Below are 25,000 nucleotides of genomic sequence, written 5' to 3'. Positions count from 1 at the left end.
ATATATATGTGTATATATATATATATATATATATATATATATATATATATATATACACACATATACACATATACACATACAGTGCAATAAGCTTCTTAGTGCAATAATAAGCTACAGGGACTTTAATCTAACGTCGGTAATATTAACTTTATTTAATACAACATTTACATCATACAGCCCATGTAGTATAATATTTTACAAATGATGAATTACAGCAAACATGTGCAATATATCCATTATTACAGCTCCGTGGCAGTAAGGCGATATGGGTCCGTTGTTATTGTGCATCCATGGGTAAAGATAAACGCATGTAGTGCTGAACACGTAACTTGAACGTGTCGGGCGGCACGGTCCCGTGGGTTAGATGCGCGTTCATAATGCAGAGGGAAATAACTCAGAATAATGTTATTAGCACATTTTTACAACTTGAGGAACGAATGTTTTTAATGAGGGCTATACAAGTGTTCATACTGGGTAGTTTATTTAGTTTAAAAAAAATTATCCAACGAGTTACAGACCACTCTTTCCCAATGTAAGTCAATGGGAAAAAGTGTTTCCGGGACCAGCAACCAAACGGAAGTGTAGTACCGCCGTTTGGCCAGCACCAATATTTTCATCTGAGTCCGGCGCACTTCCTGGGGGCTTGCATAATACGCTTAGATGAGTTGATGGCTGCATCGTTACCAAACCTGTGAAGTTTTGGGCTGTTTGGAGCATTTTCACTGAAGTTATGAGAAAACCGTGTTTCATGGCGAGCATTGTGTTGCGGCATTCAACGGCATTTGAAGAAATCTCAAAACTGTCCCGTAGATGTCTTCACGGCTGGACTGTTAGCACACGTGTGAAGTTTGAGCACTTTTTGAACATTTTCATAGGAGTTAAAAAAAGAAGAAGCTTGTACTACATGTTTCCTGTCGTTGCTTAGCGTCTGCGTCGGACCACTCTCTTGCGTCTGCGAGCAGCGAGGGTCTTCTGAGGTCTCCGGCGTCTGCGCACGGGGCGAGCGGCTTGTCTGCGTTTGCTTGGCATCGTCAAAAAACGTAAACTCTGTGGAGGAAAGGGGGGTCTATTGGATGCAGGCTCTGTGATGCCTCTCCTGAAAGTGTGCAAATAGACTCATAGTTCCTCCACAGAGTTTACGTTTTATGACGATGCCAAGCAAACGCAGACAAGACGCTCGCCCCGTGCGCAGACGCCGGAGACCTCAGAAGACCCTCGCTGCTCGCAGACGCCAGAGAGTGGTCCGACGCAGACGCTAAGCAACGACAGGAAACATGTAGTACAAGCTTCAGGGTTCTTACACCTTTTCCAAAGTCAAATTCAAGCACTTTTCAAGCATTTTCAAGGTGCATTTTCAAGCTTTTCAAGCATCTTACAGCTGTTGTCAATTACATATTTATATACACATACTCAAATGATTATTTCCCTACCTCACAATAAATCAGATGTTCTTTATGCTGTAAACAACCAAATGTGTGTTTCGTGATAGCCTTCTACACGAGGATGAACAATTAAAGAAAAGAAAACTAAGTTTAATATTTCAAAATGAGTGACCTGTCCGTAGACTGGGCCTCCCATAAAACCTGGCTGAGCCGATATACAACAATCAGCCAAATAACTTTTCAATACATTATTGATTACTATTGTTGAGGTACTTTTAGGTTGGCAGTGAACACAAGTCAGAGGTACATGGTGTACTTTCACTCCTCTACAGTTCAGAGGTACATGGTGTACTTTCACTCTACAGTTCAGAGGTACATGGTGTACTTCTACTCCTCTACAGTTCAGAGGTACATGGTGTACTTCTTCTCCTCTACAGTTCAGAGGTACATGGTGTACTTCTACTCCTCTACAGTTCAGAGGTACATGGTGTACTTTTCCTCCACTACATGTATTAATCCCTTTAGTTACTTCACAGATCTGGATGAATGATGTGAAATCTAATCAAGTGTTGAATCAGACTTTAGTTCCACCTGGAGTAAATCCACCAGCTACCCTGCAGTATACAAAGTACTTCAAACTAGCTGCACCTTCACCAGCTTTGAGAACACTTTCATGATCAATCATTATAAAACATATCATATATATTATTCTGAAATGGACCAATCTGCACAACGAATACTTTCACTGTCGTTACTTTCACTATATTTAGATGAGAATACTTTTCTACTTTCACTTGATGAACATTTTGAATGCAGGACTTTTACTGTAACAGAGTATTCCTACACTCTGGTACTTCTACTTTTACTCAAGTACAAGATCTGAGTACTTCTACTTTTACTCAAGTACAAGATCTGAGTACTTCTACTTTTACTCAAGTACAAGATCTGAGTACTTTTACTTTTACTCAAGTACAAGATCTGAGTACTTCTACTTTACTCAAGTACAAGATCTGAGTACTTTTACTTTTACTCAAGTACAAGATCTGAGTACTTCTACTTTTACTCAAGTACAAGATCTGAGTACTTTACTTTTACTCAAGTACAAGATCTGAGTACTTCTACTTTTACTCAAGTACAAGATCTGAGTACTTCTACGTTTACTCAGTACAATATCTGAGTACTTCTACTTTTACTCAAGTACAATATCTGAGTACTTCTACTTTACTCAAGTACAATAACTGAGTACTTCTACTTTGACTAAAGATCTGAGTACTTCTACTATTACTCAAGTACAAGATCTGAGTACTTCTACTTTCACTCAAGTACAAGACCTGAGTACTTCTACTTTACTAAAGTACAAGATCTGAGTACTTCTACTTTTACTCAAGTACAAGATCTGAGTACTTTCTACTTACTCAAGTACAAGGATCTGAGTACTTATTACTCAAGTACAAGATCTGAGTTACTAAGTACAATATCTGAGTACTTCTACTTTTACTCAAGTACAAGATCTGAGTACTTCTACTTTTACTCAAGTACAAGATCTGAGTACTTTCTACTTTACTCAAGTACAAGACTGAGTACTTCTACTTTTACTCAAGTACAAGATCTGAGTACTTCTACTTTTACTCAAGTACAAGATCTGAGTACTTCTACTTTTACTCAAGTACAAGATCTGAGTACTTCTACTTTTACTCAAGTACAAGATCTGAGTACTATCTACTATTACTCAAGTACAAAGATCTGAGTACTTCTACTTTCTACTTAGTACATAAAGTACTAAGTAATATCTGAGTACTATCTACTTTCACTCAAGTACAAGACCTGAGTACTTTCTACTTTTACTAAGTACAAGATCTAGTACTTCTAACTTTCACTAAAGTACAAGATCCTGAGTACTTCTACTTTTACTCAAGTACAAGATCTGAGTACTTCTACTTTTACTCAAGTACAAGATCTGAGTACTTCTACTTTTACTCAAGTACAAGATCTGAGTACTTCTACTATTACTCAAGTACAAAATCTGAGTACTTCTACTTTTACTCAAGTACAAGATCTGAGTACTTCTACTTTCACTCAAGTACAAGACCTGAGTACTTCTACTTTTACTAAAGTACAAGATCTGAGTACTTCTACTTTTACTCAAGTACAAGATCTGAGTACTTCTACTATTACTCAAGTACAAGATCTGAGTACTTTTACTATTACTCAAGTACAAAATCTGAGTACTTCTACTTTCACTTAAGTACAAAATCTGAGTACTTCTACTTTCACTCAAGTACAATACCTGAGTACTTATTCCACCTCTGGTAGTGTATTAGTCTGAATTGTAGCCACAAAATGACGCAGAGCTGCATAGAAATAGACTCACAAAGGAAACAAGTGGAAAATAATATTTACCAATGTGTCCAATGATTTGTAGGTAAATCAACTCGAGGCACCTGACTTCTACATGTTCAAAGGAAGACTGTGTTCATTCTACCATTACATGGGATTAAAGCTAAATGTAGTTTTACTTGTATAATACTTCAATTTTATATAAAAGAGAGTTTGTTTTCATCTGTTTTCAAGTAAACAAAGTCTTGGCTTTCAGAATATTAAACTTGTTTCAGCAAATTCAGATAATAAATACAACTTTGAAGCTTCGGCATAATTACAAGCAGAGAACGGACTAATGTAACATCACAGCAGGCGTAACAACAGCCGGTGTTTCTTGTGAGTGTTTCCCCGGTACACAAACGCAAAAATACACAAACGCACTCGCGAGCTTCCCCCAGACCAGTAATACAAACGAAAATGTGTCTTCGGGTCAATGTGACTGATTTCGAGAGAGCAAGTCACATTTGGTTTAGGCACGAAACATACCACCAGTAGAAATACATTGCTTTCAAAATCGCTCTGTGTCGAATCAAGAGATTATATTTCGTGACGATAACACGAGTGCTTCGTCCTCTTCTGCTCGCAGACGCAAGAGAGTGGTCCGACGCAGACGCTAAGCAACGACAGGTAACATGTAGTACAAGCTTTTTAAAAGGTTTTCCTTTTTAAAAGCTTGTACTACATTTTAAATGGTCCTTATGACTATTGCAAACTTTTTTAAATACATTTTTTTTTTTTTTTTATTTCAACATTTTTTGTGGAAAAGGGTTGTGGTCAAAAAGGTTGCAGACCCCTGCCATAGAGCCTCAACCTGGAAGTTTGCAATAGTCATAAGGACCATTAAAAATGTAGCACAAGCTTTTTAAAAGGTTGTGCTACATTTGTAATGGTCTTTATGACTATTGCAAACTTTTTAAAATAACTATGTACAGCGACATCGTCTTTTATGACGAGGGATTTCCATGGAAACGGCATATGATGACACCCCATAATTGACGTAGAGCTGTTGAGGGCAGGACCGTTAACCTCTACCTGAAGTCTGCTGCTCTGAGCGTGTCAGCTGGAGCGATGACATCGTGTTTCATGACACAGGTGTTTCTATTTGAGCTAACGAGGTGTGCAGAGATCACAGGTTTCCATTGTTCTGAATGAGAGATGAACCTCTTACATGTGAACGTTTTGTGGAAGAACCGTAACAGATATCTGTGAAATTTCAAAACGTGAAGCATGTCAAGGAAGTTGAGCATCTGAAGTGTAATTTTTGTGTACTTTCGGGTTAATAATGTGGCCTTTTTGGCAGATTAAGTAAAGGTGTGCGGCTGCTGTGGTGGGGAAAGATGAAGCTGAACTTACAATGGGGTTTAATGGAGACATGTTGAAAGTTTTTGTCACTTCATGCCCTCAAGAGGCATTTGGTTTGTTTATACAATTATTTTTGCTTAATTTATTTAAATGTTTCAAGCTACGAGATGTTTTCCTACGATTGGCATGAAAAATGATGTCTCAGGGATGTAGGGTTTGGGAATTATGGCAGTTTTAAAAGAAAATATGAAGGCAAAATTAAATCTGTCCTCCACTCTAGCTGTGACACCACGCACTCTAACATCTGAAGGCCTCTTTACCAAGGTCTGAACAATGTTTAATATCTCTAAAAGTAAGTAATTGTTTTACACGAATAATGTCAGAAAGATTTGAAACATTTTAAAGTTGGAATGAGGTTTCTGAGTGAAAGTATGAAGGAACAGTTAGCAGTTGAAGTTGCATGAAGATTGTTGAAGTCTGAAGATTTCCTCCATTGACTTCAATGTTAAAAATGTGATGTATTATGGGATGTATCTCTGGAATTATGAAAGTTATGAATGAGAAAAGTAATAGCCATCGATTCCCGACCGAGCTGAACGTTTTGATGTTTGAACGGAGTTTCTGCGATGTTCAATGTGGGAGAAGAAGAGGCGCAAAATAACCCGGCGGAATAATAAAGAATTTTGTGCGTAGCATAACAGATAGTGGGAATGCTGTGTCAGCAATAAGCCTAAAGGGGTAGTATGTCGTCGTTTAACTTATAACACCGTGTGGAAGCGTATTAAACCATGTGAATCTATAAGCTAAAGATGACTCTGAATTTTAATGCTAGGCTATTTTTTCTAAAATGGTGGCTGTGGGGTAAAGTGAACCACGGGCCGTGGGGTAAGTTGAGCCACTTTTTCAATGGAGAAATGAATGAAAGCAGGCCAAGTTGATAATAAGAGCTCATTGTAGGCTACATTTAAAGTTGAATTTACCCTGTGTTTGATTGGTAAGATGTATGAAATTGTATCACATGATTACTTTTCCTTTTAACATGTTAAAAACAAAAATCAAATTAAAACGAAATGTATAAAAAAAATATTTGAAAAACTAAACTTGTATTTGGTTTGTTTCTTATTGTTTAAAGTTCCCTTAAGATTTGTTGTAGGTATACCCAGGTTTGAACAGGTATGCCCAGGTTTGAACAGGTATGCCCAGGTTTGAACAGGTATGCCCAGGTTTGAACAGGTATGCCCAGGTTTGAACAGGGGTTACATTTACCCCCTGACCTGGATCAACTGACCCCTACACTGGGGCAAGTTGAGCCACAAGACCACTTTTTTTTTTAGAAGTATTATTTTCACTGCCCTTGATCAAATGTGAATTATTATCATTGCCATTGATAGGAAACATCTTGAATTATAGGTGTGTGCTTTCATTTGACTATGTGTCATTTCGTCTCGCTTAGAGGACAGCATAACTAAAAAATGGCTCAACTTATCCCACTCTCCCCTACATATATTTATCCTTCACTATATGTCTTAAATGATATGATGAATTGGAAATGGGGGACCCTGATGTAAACAAGACGAAAGTCTTTCTCTGGTCTGCATCCCCTTAACAATTGTATGTTTTGAGCTGTACTGTACCCAATATACAAGCTGTTAATAAACTTTTCAATCAATCAATCAATCAAAGCGCGTATAGCACTTCCTACGCCGGTTTCCCTTTATAAATCACAACCGACTCGAAATGCGGTGCAGCTTTTGCGGGCTTCACGTAACGCCCATATTTGCCTATAAATAGTCAAAGAAACGCCCATTCATTTATTCATTTTGACTGACTTTATGAAGGAGATCGCAGGAAATGACGACAGAACAGCTAAAAAAGACATCTCACACCGTGTCAGATTTTTGATATTTTGGGGAGGTGGAGATAAATCATATTGTTTGGTGGATGCAGTTTGAACCAGAGCAGCAGCATGGAGGTCGGATCGTCACCAAAATAAATAAATAAGTGGTCCGAAAAAGGTTAATGACAAAAACAATACACATAGCCTTCCTCAGGCAGTGTGTTTGTACAGGAGACCCCCCCCCCCCCCCATGATGAGAGACTGTAAGAAGTGATCGGGGAATCCCTCCGGAGTGGAGTCATGACGACTGGATCTGAATTATGTTTTGTATTTGGTGGTTTGTGTTCCAGCTGTCGATCAGCTGTGCGCAGCGTCTCCACTGCAGCCTGTGCGTCTGCGTGGAGTATATAAAACCATGCTCGTATCTACAACCTATAGAAATGCAAAACCGCATCATTTATGAGAAAACATTTCGTAACATATTCGAGGTGGTTTTAAATAACATCCGTATTTATTTATTTCTCCAAGTTATGTTTGTGTGTGCACTGTGGAGTCTCAAACAGGCGTTTGTTAAATCATTTTAAGATTGGCTTTAATCAATGTTTGAAAGTGAATTCTTCATATCTGATAAATGAGGTAACATTTTGTTTATGGTATTATTTCCACATATTTCTCTCCATTCTTCCTTCTGCCAACGGGGTCGCAGTTTCTCGTCTCTCCCGTGGTTGTGCTTAGTGCGTACGCATGGGTTAGAGTTTGCGTGGAGGACCGCACGTTTTCCCGTCAAGTTAGTATTTTATAAATCGCAAACATTGCGTAGAAACTGGCGTACGTCATTTTTTGAGCGTATATCCCTTTATAAATGAGGCCCCTGGTACTTGAGTAAAAGTAGAAGTACTCAGATCTGGGACTTGAGTAAAAGTAGAAGTACTCAGATCTGGGACTTGAGTAAAAGTACAAGTACAAGAGTGTAGGAATAGTCTGGTTGCAGATTGGTCCATTTCAGAATAGTATATATGATATGTTTTATAATGATTGATCATTAAAGTGTTCTCAAAGCTGGTAAAGGTGCAGCTAGTTTGAATGACTTTGTATACTGCAGGGTAGCTTGCTCCAGGTGGAACTAAAGTCTGATTAGATGTAGCCTACTAATCAATCTGCATGATAACTAAAGGTATTACATACATGTAGGAGTAAATGTACAAAGTAGCATAAAATGGAAGCACTCAAGTCAAGTACAAGTATCCCAAAATGTTACTTAAGTACAGTATAGATTACATGTACTTAGTTACTTTACACAACTGATTCTTGCATGTGTAAACCTAGATTTTAGGGACCTACCTGAGGAGGTGTCCCGAGGAAAAGCTCTGAGTCCTCGGCCAGGATCCAGAGGTGACTGCTGCCGTCCTCCATGCAAACTCTCTTAACCTCACGAGTCTTCTCAGAGCTGTCACTAAAGCCATATTAAAACCCGTCCGACCTGCACAACACCGTAAACACACTCCACTTCAGTCGAGGAGGCACAAGCTAAGCTAAGGTAGCTTGTTTTAGCTGCGTTACGTCACCCCGTCACTGTCACGTTGGTTGCGTAACGTGCGTATCATTTACGTCAGAAAACGTGAGCGTTCCAAGCCACGAGAAAACAACATCCCGTAAGGACTTTCAAAATAGAATTAAAACTTTAGATTAAGAGTAACACACGCAATTTTGGGATACTTGTACTTTACTTGAGTACTTCAATTGTTTGCTACGTTGTACTTGTACTCCACTACTTGTATTCAATACATTTAGTAACAAGGCAGATTTGGATTAATGTTGTGACATATACTCAACTCTTAAATCACACTTTAGTTACACCTGGAGTAATTCACCAATCCGCACAATTGACTACTTTTCATTTTGATACTTTAACTATGTTTTAATGCTGATACTTTTCTACTTTTACAGGACTTTTACTGTAACAGAGTACACTCTGGTACTATTACTCAAGTAAGATCTGAGTACTTCTACTAGTACTCAAGTACAAGATCTGAGTACTTCTACTATTACTCAAGTACAAGATCTGAGTACTTTTACTCAAGTACAAGATCTGAGTACTTCTACTTTTACTCAAGTACAAGACCTGGGTACTTCTACTATTACACAAGTACAAGATCTGAGTACTACTTTTGCTCAAATACAAGACCTGAGTACTTCTACTATTACTCAAGTACAATATCTGAGTACTTCTACTTTTACTCAAGTACAAGATCTGAGTACTTCTACTTTTACTCAAGTACAAGACCTGGGTACTTCTACTATTACTCAAGTACAATATCTGAGTACTTTTACTCAAGTACAAGACCTGGGTACTTCTACTATTACACAAGTACAAGATCTGAGTACTACTTTTACTCAAATACAAGACCTGAGTACTTCTACTATTACTCAAGATGTACAATATCTGAGTACTTCTACTTTTACTCAAGTACAAGAATCTGAGTACTTCTACTTTAACTCAAGTACAAGACCTGGGTATTACTATTACTCGAGTACAAGATCTGAGTACTTTTACTCAAGTAAAAGATCTGAGTACTTCTACTTTTACTCAAATACTTGAAGACCTGGGTTACTTCTACATTATCACAAGTACAAGAGCTGAGTACTACTTTTGCTCAAAATTACAAGGACCCTGAGTACTTTTACTATTACTCAAGTACAATATCTGAGTACTTCTACTTTTAACTCAAGTAACAAGATCTGAGTACTTCTACTACTTATCAAGTACAATATCTGAGTACTTTTACTCAACGTTACAAGATCTGAGTACTTCAACTTTTACTCACAATAACAAGACTGGGTTACTTCTACTCTTACACAAGTACACGCTCTGAGTACTTCTACCTTTTACTCAAGTACAAGATCTGCAGTACTTCTACTTTTACTCAAGTACAAGATCTGAGTACTTCTACTTTTACTCAAGTACAAGACCTGGTGGTACTTCTACTATTACCTCAAGTACAAGAATCTGAGTACTACTTTTGCTCCAAGTTAACAAGATCGAGGTACTTCTACTTTAACTCAAGTACAAGATCTGAATACTTTTACTTTTACTCAGTACAAGATCTGAATACTTCTACTCAAATACAAGATCTGAGTACTTCTACTTTTATTCAAATACAAGACCTGAGTACTTCTACTTTTACTCAAATACAAGATCTGAGTATTTCTCCCACCTCTGGCCGTACTTCATTTTAAGTTCAAATGAAGTACCTCAAGTTAGTATAACTGTTTTGTATTGCATCCTCAGAAAGGTTTTTGTATAACCTTTATTTTGGAAGTAAAGCCATGTTCCTGTTGCTCGGTGCTTCATTATGTCTGGCTTGATGCCGGCAACAGAAAATGCTCTGCCCCAAAAGTGTTGCTCAATAAAGGTCAAAGCCTTCCACATTTGGACCTCCAAACTCTCTCCTGGCAAAGATTGATAGAAAATATCAGACAAAGGTCACGTTTACTAGAAGACAAGTGTGTAATACCTGCATCACTTTGGCAACAAACCTTACGAATGAGAAGCCAATTAAAAACCAGGGACCTGTTTGATTCATCTGTTTTAGACCAACGATGCATCATTTGTAATTGAAATACATTGAATTATTATATCTTTTTTAAAACAGTGTATGGGGCACACCCAATGAACCATCTATAAAGCCACACCTTATTATAACCACCATCATCTAAAGAAATGAGCCGGTTGTGAAGCTAATGTAAACCTAAGCATTAACTTCAACTACTCGACACTCTTTCCAGATAATTCCCCGTACAAACTCTTATTTAAATACTTTAGAGTTTGTTTGTCAGCACTGTATGTTTAAGCAATAGCTCACGACAGGCCGTGGTATATGCTATATCACAGCTAAGGGGCGTGGTTCGGCCCGACGCGAAGCGGAGCCCAACTGTATACAGTTTTTCTCAGACGCGGAGGGATACTGACTTGTTGTGAAAAGTAACTACAATTCTACCCGTGGTATACACCATAAGAACCAATCAGATTGCTTGATTTGACTTGTCCGTTTTATAATACTGTTTATACACCAGGTGGAGCCAGAGATTATGACCTGCTGTATCCTTGGACTTTAACATTTCGAGTATACATCTGGATAAAGCAAGTAACATGATTTCATTTCTAAACATTTAGTGAAACTCATTCAGGTCTAAAGTACGGCAAACAACCTTTAGTGACCTCCACAGTCCACATTATTAAACCCATTTAGCAAAGACTCCACTACAACTACAACAAAACATGGAAAACGGAATATATACAGTACAACAAGATGTCAAGCGAAACGCTATCAAGCGATGTTATACTGTAAGAGCGTTGTGTTCAAAACTTGAGGCCAAAGTGCATGAAATATCAGCGATCAGCAGATAAATCATTATCTCATACAAGGTGTTCATGACCAGGACAGTGATAAATGAACAGGTAACCTACTTGTGTTCATCACTGCTGTTTCAGGTGAGCAACACACACACACACACACACCGTCAGTGCAACAGTTCCACTCGCTTATAGAGCGTTGTGCGGCACATTAAAGCTTCTCTTTTTTTATTGAAGGATGTTCAAGTTGGTGCTGCTGTTCCTGGCGCTGTCTGGTAAGATTTCACTCCATCTTTCTTTCTAGTAATGCTCGTTTAAAACCTTGGTAGAAAATATTATAATTTGTGTTCCAGAGTATTATCACACACCTAGAATTCAAGATTTAAAGGTTTCATTGTCATATGCACAGCTATAGTGCAGATATGGCAATGACTATCTTAAGTCCTCCAACCAAGCAACATGTATATAAGAAATAAAACAATAACAATAGTGCAAGAAAAGACAGAATAGAAATAAAATAGTGCGTGAGAACAATGTGTAAGAAGTCAACTCTATACATGTTAAGGCGAGACACCCCAGGTGAATAGGGTAATGTTTTTAACTTAAAGGTATCAGCTAGAAATTTCTCCAGTTAATTACTTACAATAAGGCAATTGTCTTTTGTATTACAAGTTTTCTGAAATAGCATGTTTAAATATGCAAATGATCCATTATCTCATTAAATATGCACATATTTTAACACATTTCAGGAATCGAAATCTGAACTTTGGATATAGCCAGATTCAAAATTCTTGTTTCATTTTGTAGTCATATTAGAATCTAAGGCTTTTACAGAAGGGATATTGGATATCTCTTTATCATTCCATAAATCAGAAAATACTGTCAACAGCCCTAAAATATCCATTTTCGCCATGTTTTTAGGTATACAATGTTGTATAATTCAGGCTATGAATTATATATGAACAAACCCTTCTGTAAAAGCCTTCATAATATTGATAGGAATATAACTGGAAGGTTTGGTGTCTCTACGTACTACTGAAGTTGAAATTTCGAACTCAGAGTAGGAGAAAAAACTCATTTTGAGAAAACGACCTTTAAAGATTGCAGTGAGGCGCTAGCCCTCCTGTTCTTTGGATGACAGCTTGCGCATCGACGCACTCCGTGAAGGTATTTCATGTTCAGGGTCATTTTTTTTATATAACCTTGCTTCGTGCAAGTGACAATTGTTGTCGTCTTCTCTGTGAACGTTTTTTTCGCCGTTCTTTTGGCATTTTGAGATTTCAATTTCTAGCTGAAAGCTAACCAGGAAGTGTTTTAGCACACCACGTGACGCATCTGAACGAATCACGTTGTCAGAAATTGACACCAGCCAATGAGATTTCGTTTCTTGGTTTAAGACCCCTTTGTGCTTTCACGATTGGTTGCTGATACAAAGGAAATGACCATATTTGGATCCGATGAGATTGTGCAGGAGAGACACAGCTTTCCAGCGATACCTCTGTTGACATGGTGCACACAGCGGTCGCGGTACTTTATGTTACGTTAGAATGCTAACTTTTGGTGAATTTAGGAGAAATCTACAGACGCAAATAGACAAACTATAGTAAAATAAACACTTAAATGTGTATTTTGTACGTTTTCCTTCCAAAAGCCTGAAAGAAAACATGTTATGGAATCAAAATAGCACAACATCTCAAAATTGACCAGTACTTGAAAAACGATGTTTTGCCTGCCGTGTCTCGCCTTAAGTAGAATAAGATAAGCTAAAAAATTATGTAAAAATAAATACGGTTTATTGTAATAATAAATAAATATGTGAGCTGTGAATGATATACGTCAGGGGGTCAAACTGAAACACACAGTGGGCCAAAATAAAAAAAATGGATACTAGTCGACGGCCGGACTGGTTCAATGTTTATTGCAAAACTTATTGAAATGAACTTATTGCACATATTAAACCTGGAACTAACAAAGCTTAAATTATTGCCTATAAAAACAACATTAAATAATCAGTTGCATTCATTTCTTATGGCTCTATCTGCAGCTTTTCCAGAGTCATTTCTTATGAGTACATTTTCCCACAGGCCAACAACAGCTTCAACAAAACTACTCCCCTCAAAGAGAAAACCAAACATGCCCTGTTGTCCTGAGAGAAAGTGCAGAAGGAAGCATCCATTGAACTCAGTGTGCTGCTCTGTGATGCTAGCTCAGATACTTGGCCTCTCATCTTGGGGGCAAGGTCATCAATGTTTGGGCTCAGGCTCTGAGCTGAGGAGACCCTCAGGATGGAGTGAAGGTGTGCGTGCAATATACCGGAGGGCCAGATCTAATAGGAATTAGAAATTATCCTGCGGGCCGAAATTAAATCCACCACGGGCCTGATTTGGCCCCCGGGCCTCGAGTTTGACACATGTGATATGAAGGGGTTATAGAATACTTGAATTTGCAGATAACGTGAAGATTGTTTTATCATAAAAATAAATAATTTCTATCTTCTTCTCTATTTTTTTTAATTAAATAATAATTTAATTGCAGATGACCATAAAGGTTTTATCTTATGATCCTGTTTGATATATTTTTAAAATATATTCAGACCTTTTTTTCTGTAGAATATTTATGTTGTATTAATATTTATTTTTGATATATTTTATTAGGTACTTGACCGACTACGACCTTTATCACAGTAATGTGTAATTTATTGCCTCGTCTCTAAAACTACAATGTCATCATAGCCAAATTATACTTTGACCATTATTGATTTATTACACCGTTTGAAAAGCCTACATATGTTCAGGTTAATATTTGATATAAAGGGCAGGTGTCTATCAGGCAACTGGCACGTATACAGTGTGTTTAACACGGGAGGAAGTCTAAGGTATTCAAACACCACAATCACTAGCTTTATGTGAACATCTCAATTAAGTAAATAAGTAAGTAAGTACATAAATAATTAAATAAATAATTTTTTTGACTTTAATCTCAGAATTCTGAAAAACAGTCAGAATTCTGTCTTTTCTCTCACAATTTGATTTCCCTTTTGGTCACATCCCAAAAATGTTTTCTTATGTGGCCCTAACCCCTCGATTCCACCGGGTCCGTCTGCGTCGCGTCACGGCTGCACCGCGGTTTTGATCCGGCCTCCTCCGGCGTCAAACCCTACCGGCCGCGTTTCAGAAGCATTTCAGAAGCGGAGCGTCTTGCCTGCCGGCTCGCAGTTGTTGTTGATTTGGGCATATTTCCTGGACAAGCTACTTTGTACAGACAGCGTTAATAATAATTGTAATATCCCAGTTATAAACGACATGAATCAAAGATGTGTTGCTGTATTTTAGTGGTAAAAAAATGCATTCATCATCGTAATTATTCTATATAATTTACACAGTGCCAAACCGGAGGAGAACGCTGGCATTTCTCCTCCTACTTGAAAGACTACGGAGGGATAGGGTCTGCAAAATGAGTTTATTTTGGGGATGGGCCGGATGCTCTGTCCACTTCCTGCTTGGCGCCTCTGCAACGCCTCGCGTCGAAAATAGACTTGCATCCTATTTTGAGCGGAGCCCAGCGGCGAGACGCTTCTGGGACGCTTCTGAGCCGTAAACGCAGCCGTAACGCAACGCAGACGGACCCGGTGGAATCTAGGGGTAATGCTCTTCCGTAGGGTTTCCATAAATGCAGATCCTTTGCTTTAGCTGCGATTTTCTTCTAGAAATTCTGACTTTTTTTCTCATGTGGCCCCTAACTGTCTTCCGTAGGGTTTTCATAAATGCAGACCCTTGGCTTTAACTGCCATTTAATAACCCCTCTCATCCTGCAAAGTGAAGATTAAAACCTCTAACCGTAAAGTACACATTACCCTTCACAGGCCTCCAGGCTCTTCCTCTTGCTAGACGGTTGCAGAAGACACCTTCAACCTACCAGCTTCCTGATGGCTTTCGACAGGGAACCGAACTTTTCGACATGCGTGAACCAGTTTCTGACTTCAGACAAGGTACCGAACCCTCCAGGAGATTCATCGTGGACCTGAACACCGGTCTGCTGCAAGAACACATGAGCGAGATGGACAGGGGAGACGGTATGAATCCAACTTAATCTAGAAGTAATTTAAAGAGGTTTTTAGTTTTTCATTTGTGCATTTCCTTTTTTCTGTAGCTTTCATCCGTCCTCTAGGAAAAGGATTAGGAGAGATGGAGGGAAGTCACCTGCTGGCAAATGAGGGTGAGGAAGATACAAAGTGAAATAAACACAATTTAACTACTATTTATTCTCCACTACTAAGTAACTACCCTCAAATTAATAACATATCAATAAAAAAAACCTGATTAATCTAAATGTTTTCTGTCTTCCAGTCCCTGAAGATGTTCCAGCCCAGAAGAGCGTTGGTGGTGCTGGTTGGGGTCCGGGTGGACAAACCCTCTGATCCTCATCTCCCAGATGGTTTCAGACAGGGAACTGAACCCATGATGTCTCTCCCAGATGGTTTCAGACAGGGAACTGAACCTATTCATACGGTCCCAGAGAGTTCTAGGGAGGAGATTCAATCTATGAAGTCCATCCATGAGGGGCTTAGGCAGGGAACCGAACCTATTCATATGGTCCCAGACGGCTTTGGGCAGGAGATTACATCTAAGATGTCCATCCCAGATGGTTTCAGACAGGGAACCGAACCCAGGATGTCAATCCCAGAAGGTTTTAGACAGGGAACTGAACCTATGATGTCCAACGCAGAAGACTTGAGCCAGGGAACAGAACCTATTCATACGGCCCCAGAGAGTTTTAGGGAGGAGATTCAATCCATGATGTCCATCCATGAGGGCTTGAGCCAGGGAACAGAACCTATTCATATGGTCCCAGATGGCTTTGGGCAGGAAATTAAATCTAAGATGTCCATCCCAGAGGGTTTTAGACAGGGAACCGAACCTATGATCTCCATCCCAGAAGACTTGAGCCAGGGAACCGAACCTATTCATACGGCCCCAGAGAGTTTTAGGGAGGAGATTCAATCTATGATGTCCATCCATGAGGGTTTTAGGCAGGGAACCGAATCCATGATGTCCATCCCAGATGGTTTGAGCCAGGGAACAGAACCTATTCATATGGTCCCAGACGGCTTTGGGCAGGAAATTAAATCTAAGATGTCCATCCCAGATGGTTTCAGACAGGGAACCGAACCTATGATGTCAATCCCAGAGGGTTTTAGGCAGGGAACCAAACCTATGATGTCAATCCCAGAAGACTTGAGCCAGGGAACAGAACCTATTCATACGGCCCCAGAGAGTTTTAGGGAGAAGATTCAATCTATGATGTCCATCCATGAGGGTTTTAGGCAGGGAACCAAATCCATGATGTCCATCCCAGATGGTTTGAGACAGGGAACCAAACCGATGATGTCAATCCCAGATAGTTTTAGGCAGGAAATCGAACCTATTCATATGGTCCCAGACGGCTTTAGGCAGGGAACCGAACCCATGATGTCCATCCCAGAAGGCTTTAGGCAGGGAACCGAACCCATGATGTCCATCCCAGAAGGCTTTAGGCAGGGAACCGAACCCATGATGTCCATCCCAGAAGGCTTTAGGCAGGGAACCGAACCCATGATGTCCATCCCAGAAGGCTTTAGGCAGGGAACCGAACCCATGATGTCCATCCCAGAAGGCTTAAGGCAGGGAACCGAACCCATGATGTCCATCCCAGAAGGCTTCAGGCAGGGAACCGAACCCATGATGTCCATCCCAGAAGGCTTTAGGCAGGGAACCGAACCCATGATGTCCATCCCAGAAGGCTTCAGGCAGGGAACCGAACCCATGATGTCCATCCCAGAAGGCTTCAGGCAGGGAACCGAACCCATGATGTCCATCCCAGAAGGCTTCAGGCAGGGAACCGAACCCATGATGTCCATCCAGAAGGGCTTCAGGCAGGAACCTAACTATGATGTCCATCCCAGAAGGCTTCAGGCAGGGAACCGAACCCATGATGTCCATCCCAGAAGGCTTCAGGCAGGGAACCGAACCTATGATGTCCATCCCAGAAGGCTTCAGACAGGGAACCGAACCTTTGATCCCAGAAGGTTTCAGGCAGGCAACTGAACACTCCGCCCCCGAGCTCCAGACAAAGACAGTGGCATGTAAGGGACATCATTAATGGGAACGGTTATGAGGTCAATCCCACACCGCTGACCTCCAAGATGCTCAGGTAGGACACATTACATCCAATATGTATAACTGTGATTCTAGTAAATCAAATCTTGAATAATGCTAATAACACACATAAGATAATGTGGTATATAAATAATCCACTGCCTTGTTTTAATATATTCTTGCATTTTGTGTGCTTTGTACTCTCTCCACCCTCATTCCCACCATTTGTACGTCACCGTAGTTTTGAATCTGCTTTTGGCTCCATGAATTAAATCTCACTCTTGTGTCTCCAGGCAATGCAGATCTCTGCCCCAAATGCTGACTTGCATCTGTAACAACCGGAGATCTGCATTCACGCCTGGTTTCTCTCTCGAGCAAACGGTGGTGAAAACAACCCGGTGTTGACGTGGATAGGAGGCACGGTCAAGGCAAGTCATACAGAATAAATGTTTTGGAAAAGCTGTCTCACATCACACTTTTTGTATGACCATGTACTGTGACGCAGGAAGGAGGCCAAGGAGAGTATCATCAGATATGTTATCAACAGGGCAGATAGTGTCAGTCTCACCTTGGTGAAACATTGACCTGTGGACTCCATTTGTTTCTGTGCTGTCACTTAACAAGGCCAGAAAGTAAAACAAATGTTTCTAATACTTCAGTGTTTTTTGCCTAAAATATCCTACACAGGACTTTTAAATTGTGTTAAAGCTGTATTTACACTAGACCAAAAGATCAGAATACTTTATAAAACATGTTTTAATGAAAGTTTCATGCGTGCATATTATAATAAGCTGTATGTGTGTTGATTTGGCACACCTCAGAACCAGAAGGCATCATGGGTAGACGGGTCGGACTGGAGTTACAGCGACTGGATGCCCGGACACCCCAACATCCACACTGATAAACCAGTGTGTGTGGAGATGTTCAAGATAGGTAAGAACACCACACACACATATTTACACACACCAATGACTGATTAAGTGGTACAACTAAATATGTAAGAAAGAAGACTACAGTGCAGCGACAAAAAAGGGTTATGGATCAGAGAAGCTCATAAGTCAAGGAAAGTTTGATACAAAACTTGTGAGGGAATATTTCCCCTTAAGCACTAATGGAAACTTGTTCTGTCCCTTTAGCACAATTGAAAATGTAAATTAATACTAGTAGGCACATATTAGGTCATATTTATACAAAATGGTCTTAGAAATATCCTCAGTGAGTCTATTCTGTCCCTACCCTTTTCTGCAGATGAGAGCTGGTGGACGGCGGCTGACTGTGACCTGAAGAGAGCGTCCATCTGCTCATACCAGATCACTGCATGAAAACCACAGAGAAACAACCGTTTTTAACAATCTAACGGACAAATATGTTTCCATCGTCTGCATCTGTTGAATAAAACATGGCATTTTACATCCGAGTGCTTCTGTTTCATATCTTTTAATACCCATCTTCATCCTTCAAAAACACCATCCAAATCACTTAAATTTAGACAAGACTTTAATGATCATTTTCCACTTGTGTATACAAAGCAGTTTATACAGATTAGGGAGCCAAGTTAAAACACATTTGTTACAATTTAGTACCTGGAAAGTGCAAAAGTACATTTCAAATACGCTGAAATAAAAATCATGCTGTACATTATATATTGTATTCATAAATAATCACAGATATACACACATCCATTTGGTGACGGACACAGAGAATAATGCTAAGACACAAAATAGTACTTTTCGAAGTCCTATGCTCTTGGTTTTCCCGTTGAAACTGGGGGGGTTTAAAACATCTGGAATGCTGCTTTAGTTTGGATTTACACTACGGTCAAAACGATAAGCTTCGGTAACGAGAGAAACCTGTGTCAATGCCACACCGGGATAAAGGCACTCCGTTTGTTGCAGTCGTGGAACAACTCAAACAGTGGTCTGATGTCTGAATGACAAATGAGGATGAACAACAACACAGAACATCTCAAAAACAAGGACGCAGATTGGTCTCCATGTTGCTGTGACACTTAAATAAAAACACAAAAAGAAAGAAGAACCGCTGGGACCCCAAAAACTCACCGGCTGCCACAGAATCAGAAAACACCACATCAACAGAGATTGGCTATAAAAAATAAACACACACACACACACACAGGAGCTTCATTCCGTGGCTTCTTGGGATTCTAATATCAGTAAAGAAATCACATTCGAACAACAAGGCATGCAGAACCTCCTCGATGACCTGAAAAATCACTTCACAATGAGCAGGAAGGAGATAAGACACAGGATGAGGCAATGATGAACAGGAGAAAGAATTAGGGTGCATGTATTGTTCCAGAAGCTACAGGAAGACAGGTGTATTGCTGCTAACACTGAAATCTCATAGAGCCCTTGTGGATTTCCTCCTTCTTCTGCAGGTCTCTTAACAGTCTTTACAGTTTAAGATATGCCCTACCGGTGTCTATATTCAAGAGACAAGGTGTGGTTTTAAAAACTGCTCTACTTATAATAAACATGGATTCAAGTAACTTAAAAACATTCGATGAAGTGTTGTGTGGTTTTAAAGTCATTCCTCTCTGGATAGCAGTGTTTTATGCCTGTAGTGAGAACATACTATGCCAACATTAAAAGACAGATGTTTCTAGAACAAAACAAGTCAGTCATATCTAAGCGTAAAATAAATCCACCATCACTGCTTCTCAAAAAAACCAACAGAAAAACCCAAAGAATAAAAAAGACAATCTCACTCGGAAAAAAGAAGAGGAGAGGCAGAGCGCTTGGTCTCGTGAGTGATGGTGTTACTGCATAAGGCTGCTTTAAGGCAACACACACACACACACACACACACACACACACACACACCACAAACACACACACACACACCACACCACACACACACACACACACACACACACACACACACACACACACACACACCACACACACACACACACACACACACACACACACACACACACACACACACACACAGATAGTTTGTAGTGTTAAGGTGGAGCTGAGGCTGGCACTACTTCTGGATTTGAACCACAGCGCCAGCGCCGTAATCTCAATCACAGAAACACATGAAAACACACATGCAGAGTTTGTGGAAAACGCAGGAAGAGCTTCTTCACACAGAATGACTGCTTGCTGATGGGTATGGAGGTGACAGGAATGTGGAAGGGGGAGGGTCAGACGTTCTGCGTTTTGTACACCGTTTCCCCCGAGGAAAATCTGCGTGAGTTTCTTGCTGCCCCACAACTTCCTCGTGATTGGCCCGAGCGCATCTGAGAAGAGTGGAGGGAGAGGATGAGGGAGAGGGGGGAGAGAAAGCGTGAAGGAAAAGGAGGATGTGATTCAGGAGTGATTAGTTCATCGATTGAAGCATTAAAGAAATAATAATCAAGCTCGATTGACTTTAGTGAGGCAGTTTGAACAGGAAGGATGAAGAGGTGCGATGAACATCCACTAAACTATTTACATTATCAAAACATTGACGTCTACTTGGCGTACGATTTCTAGTTTGCATTATTAGGTTGTGGCTACTGTTAATATGGCTTACATCTGCAGAAGCATAATTAGTTTTGTTTCACAGCATATTTGTTGACGAGTACACTAACACGTGACATAATGACACTTCAGGTAGACAGCAGTGGTGGGAGTTCATCCCAAATATCACACAGATGCCAAATACTTTGAAAACAACAGAACGAGGTACGTCACAGTCGCGTCCGCTCAGCGCTGAAGGAATGTGATGAATCTGTGTGGCTCAGATCTAAATGTGTGTTTAAAGGTCTCCTATCATACTGTTTCCATCAAATCTCACAGGGCTCAGATATATCCAGAGCCTGCCTCTGATTGGCTGAAACACCAAACAGATCATTGCAGCATTACCCATAATCCCTCTGTTTCAGCCCTGTTTCCAAAGTGCTGATTCTCTGTCTGTTACTTTAGATGAAAATAAGGAGCCCTCCCCACGCCCCTCTGAGAGACATTTAGTTACAAAGAACTCAATGGTGCTCTAGGAGGAGATTCAGGGATAAGGGGGGGGGGGGGGGGGGGGGTTACCTTGTTGCTGATTGGCTAATGGTTACACAAGACAAGACATCGTTATGACATCATAAAGTGGCCAAAATCTGATCAGCTCATTTTCAGACAGGTTTTTATAGAAATGATCAAAAAGGAGAGAATCTTTGTTCCTGAAACTTTCAGAGTCTCTTTCCACAGAGGGGACACATGTTGATGTAGAAGAGACATGAAGAAGAGGGGACACATGTTGATGTAGAGAGACATGAAGAAGAGGGGACACATGTTGATGTAGAAGAGACATGAAGAAGAGGGGACACATGTTGATGTAGAAGAGACATGAAGAAGAGGGGACACATGTTGATGTAGAAGAGACATGAAGAAGAGGGGACACATGTTGATGTAGAAGAGACATGAAGAAGAGGGGACACATGTTGATGTAGAAGAGACATGAAGAAGAGGGGACACATGTTGATGTAGAAGAGACATGAAGAAGAGGGGACACATGTTGATGTAGAAGAGACATGAAGAAGAGGGGACACATGTTGATGTAGAAGAGACATGAAGAAGAGGGGACACATGTTGATGTAGAAGAGACATGAAGAAGAGGGGACACATGTTGATGTAGAAGAGACATGAAGAAGAGGGGACACATGTTGATGTAGAAGAGACATGTGGATTTTGCATAATAGGTGACCTTTAAGTGAGGGAGGAAATGAGGCCAAACGGCAACGAACTGGGGGGCAACAACCATCCTGAGAAGGAGAGGTGTGGACGGACGAAGAGGTCTACAGCAAAGGGTGTTCTAGAGTCGCCGGGGTTTATGGGACGTGGGCTGAACACCAGCTGGTCGCGTTGGTGCAGCAAACGGGTTGGAGACCGCGCTCTGAGAGGAGCCATCAGAGGGGAGGCCATGAGAGGAGACCCCTCCAGACTCTGAGCGATGTAGTTCCTCAGCGAGTGCTTTACCTCCGCTGGCTTTCCCACGCCAACGATGATCAGCTTCCCGTCCTCCAGACCCACCAGAACGTGGCTCTGCTCCTTCGTCACCGAAACACAACGCACCGGCACCCTCATGGCCATGGGCTCCGAACACAGAGACAGACTGATGGGAGGAACAACAGCTTATTGTTAATATCTACATTTAAGTGGATGTCCACAAGCCTCCGGGTGCTATCAAAACAGCTGAGCTCTAGTTCTTAGATTTAGTAAGAGAAGGCAGTCATAATGAGCTCTCAGATGCCTGGAGGTTTACCTGTAGAGGTCCCGGATGGTCAGGTATCCCTGCTCTGCCGATGACCACGTATTCTCCTGACACACACATATCAGTCAGCTGCTCCTTCAGAGGCTCGCTGCACAGGTGCTTCCCGTTCACAGAGTAAAGGTGGAGGGCGTTCTTATCCTGGGGGGAGGACATAAAACACTTTGTTAGAAAAATGGCTTTGAGGTTCAATCTCAGGATGCATGTGTTTGTGATCCTCTCCAGAATGGATTTTTTCAACAAAAAAAAAAAATCACACTTTTTCCAAAAAAAATGACTTTTCCCCAAAATTATTACTTTTTTCTCAAAATTATAACTTTTTCTCAAAAAATTGACTTTTTCTATAAAAAAAAAGACTTTTTCTAAAACATCTCAAAATTCTGCCTGTTTCTCAAAATTCTGACTTTCTCTCAAAAATCTGATTTTTTCTAAAAAGTCTAAAACATTCTGAGTTTAAAAAAAAAAAAAGCCTTTTTCTCAAAAAAATTACTTCTATAAAAAAAATTACTTTTCTATAAAAAAAATTACTTTTTCTAAAACATCTAAAAATGTTGACTTTTTCTGAATACTTAAAAATGTAAATTCTCCCTGTTCCCCGGCTTGAGCTTGAATCTCAGGATCCATGTATCTGTGATCCTCTCCAGAATGGAAGTAGTCATCACATACAGAGCATCAACTAGTTCCTGAACAGTGTCCTTCACATGCTGATATCAAGAGAGGGAGTCACACAGTCACAAGATGGAGGAGTAGAAAGCAGTATTCAATGTTTACTTCAGATTAGCTCCACGTCAGAAATGAGCATGCTTGTCATATGTCTCTCTCCACAGAGGCTGAATCATCATGTTAATCCCATAGCTATATGAACAAAGTGTGATTTGATTCACCTTGAGCGTGGCCTTGCCCTCGATGCAGGTGTGTACGAGCAGGTGACCCTCCCAGGACACGGCCAGGTGGAGGATGGAGAGCGGCAGAGAGCTTTCACACGGAGGCCGAAGACAACGCATGTACTGACCGCGCCGCACCGTGTGGATGATCACCGTGCCATCCTGGAAATACACATTCAAAAACATATAAAGTATTCTATTCTACACACACACAGTCTTTAATTAATTTATTAGTCGATTTATTGAACATATTAGAAACAAAACAAACAGCTATTTTTGGAAACGTAATTTGTCATTTGTTGTGGATAATAATAATAAAATTGTGAGGGAATAATTCTGTCTTACTCCTAAGATATTTAACCTTTTCTGTGTGTTGACATTTACGACCAACCCTGGCTCTGGTATCTCTCTTAAGGAATGGGAGGCTCCAGCTATCTTGATAAACCAGTTCAACTCTCGGTCACGAAATGGTTTACAGCTGTGGGAACGCTGGCTTCGAGGCCATTAAGGGTCAGTCGCAAGTGATTCAGGGTGACCAGCTGTTTAGTCTATCTCCCCAAATATGTTGTTTACTCTCTCTGAACTAGTTAAAAGGGCTATCGAGAGAGAGAGGCGCGGCAGATTTGACATGGCAACCCACCAGGGCAGTCAGAATCTCTGGCTGCTCTGTGACTTGTGATATGAATTCTCCGGCCGATACTTGTATTAAATCTCAGTGTTTGACATCAAAGCTCCAGCTCTCCTCGTGTCTCTTTGAGTCCTGACTCTCCATTGCTGCAGAAGTTTCCCTTACAAATATTAGATTTTATTTAAGGCGCCTTTCATGATACCCGAGGACACCATACAAATTGTTAAATATTCTAAGAGGTAACAGCAATAGAACATACCATCATGGAGAAGACAATTAAAGTGGACATGGGTATACCAGGTATCCATCATTATTATTGTGTAAGGCAGTGGGCTCTTACCCTTGATCCAGACACAGCCATGTCCAGCTCCGTGCTGATGCTGACGCTCAGCACCTCGTCTGTGTGTCCGTACAACACCTGCACCGGTTTGGGATTCAGCCCAACGGGAGCTCCACCCTGCAGGAAGCAAACAGAACACACTGACGGTACGTCCACACAGCAGCTTTGAAAAAATCTTGAAAATCTTGGAGCTGGGCGTGTCTGAAAGCTTGGGGATTTTTTGCGAGCAACGCAACCAACAACCAATCACATGAATCTCCCGCCCCCGACATACAAAGCAAAAAAACCCGGGGATTTTAGCGAGCAATATATATATAAACTCCCCAAACAGGCGAAAACCTACCAGTTTCACCCACTGTCTCTGCCACCTCCCTCCATGCCTGGTTCCTCCGGTTTGTATCCCGTTAAATAGTCTGGTCGTAAAGAACCGGGTGATTTGCTACCGTAATTTCTCGTTTGGAATATGAGGAAATGAACTGGCTCTCCCAGCAT

At 40.5% G+C, this 25,000-nt stretch overlaps 3 protein-coding genes and 1 long non-coding RNA gene across 6 annotated transcripts in view; 2 read left to right on the top strand and 2 right to left on the bottom strand.

Moving 5' to 3' along the window:
* The window catches only part of fdx1 (ferredoxin 1), an 18,276-nt gene extending 9,803 nt beyond the window's left edge, over window positions 1–8,473 (bottom strand). For both annotated transcript variants that reach the window (XM_034221866.1, XM_034221867.1), the window contains exon 1: window positions 8,242–8,473. In XM_034221866.1, coding sequence (XP_034077757.1) covers window positions 8,242–8,363 — 122 coding nt within the window. In that variant the 5' untranslated portion in view covers window positions 8,364–8,473. The remainder of the gene's footprint in view (window positions 1–8,241) is intronic.
* A 2,809-nt stretch (window positions 8,474–11,282) lies between these two features.
* LOC117549791 lies at window positions 11,283–17,438 on the top strand. Of its 2 annotated transcripts, XM_034221870.1 has the most exons (5): window positions 11,283–11,392; window positions 11,492–11,529; window positions 15,117–15,326; window positions 15,404–15,469; window positions 15,601–17,438. In XM_034221870.1, exons 4-5 carry the CDS (start codon window positions 15,464–15,466, stop codon window positions 17,335–17,337), a joined length of 1,743 nt encoding a protein of 580 aa, XP_034077761.1. In that variant the 5' UTR covers window positions 11,283–11,392; window positions 11,492–11,529; window positions 15,117–15,326; window positions 15,404–15,463; the 3' UTR covers window positions 17,338–17,438. The 2 variants fall into 2 exon arrangements, with proteins under 2 accessions (XP_034077761.1, XP_034077762.1); XM_034221871.1 differs by lacking the exons at window positions 11,283–11,392; window positions 11,492–11,529 and adding an exon at window positions 14,741–14,895.
* A 769-nt stretch (window positions 17,439–18,207) lies between these two features.
* LOC117549792 lies at window positions 18,208–18,798 on the top strand. Its single transcript, XR_004569534.1, has 2 exons — window positions 18,208–18,321; window positions 18,637–18,798. It is a non-coding gene; the product is annotated as an uncharacterized LOC117549792 (long non-coding RNA).
* Window positions 18,799–20,304: 1,506 nt separating this feature from the next.
* The window catches only part of LOC117549790 (neurobeachin-like protein 1), a gene marked incomplete in the record, with an annotated part of 50,886 nt that continues 46,190 nt past the window's right edge, over window positions 20,305–25,000 (bottom strand). The window contains 6 exon segments of the mRNA XM_034221869.1: window positions 20,305–20,656; window positions 22,365–22,500; window positions 22,651–22,686; window positions 22,688–22,797; window positions 23,541–23,702; window positions 24,509–24,625. Coding sequence (XP_034077760.1) covers window positions 20,561–20,656; window positions 22,365–22,500; window positions 22,651–22,686; window positions 22,688–22,797; window positions 23,541–23,702; window positions 24,509–24,625 — 657 coding nt within the window.

This window comes from Gymnodraco acuticeps, unplaced genomic scaffold (assembly GCF_902827175.1).
Source record: "Gymnodraco acuticeps unplaced genomic scaffold, fGymAcu1.1, whole genome shotgun sequence".
Taxonomy (NCBI): Eukaryota; Metazoa; Chordata; class Actinopteri; order Perciformes; family Bathydraconidae; genus Gymnodraco; species Gymnodraco acuticeps.
The sequence above is the reverse complement of the archived record's forward strand: the minus strand, read 5'-3'. Positions and strand labels throughout refer to the sequence as shown.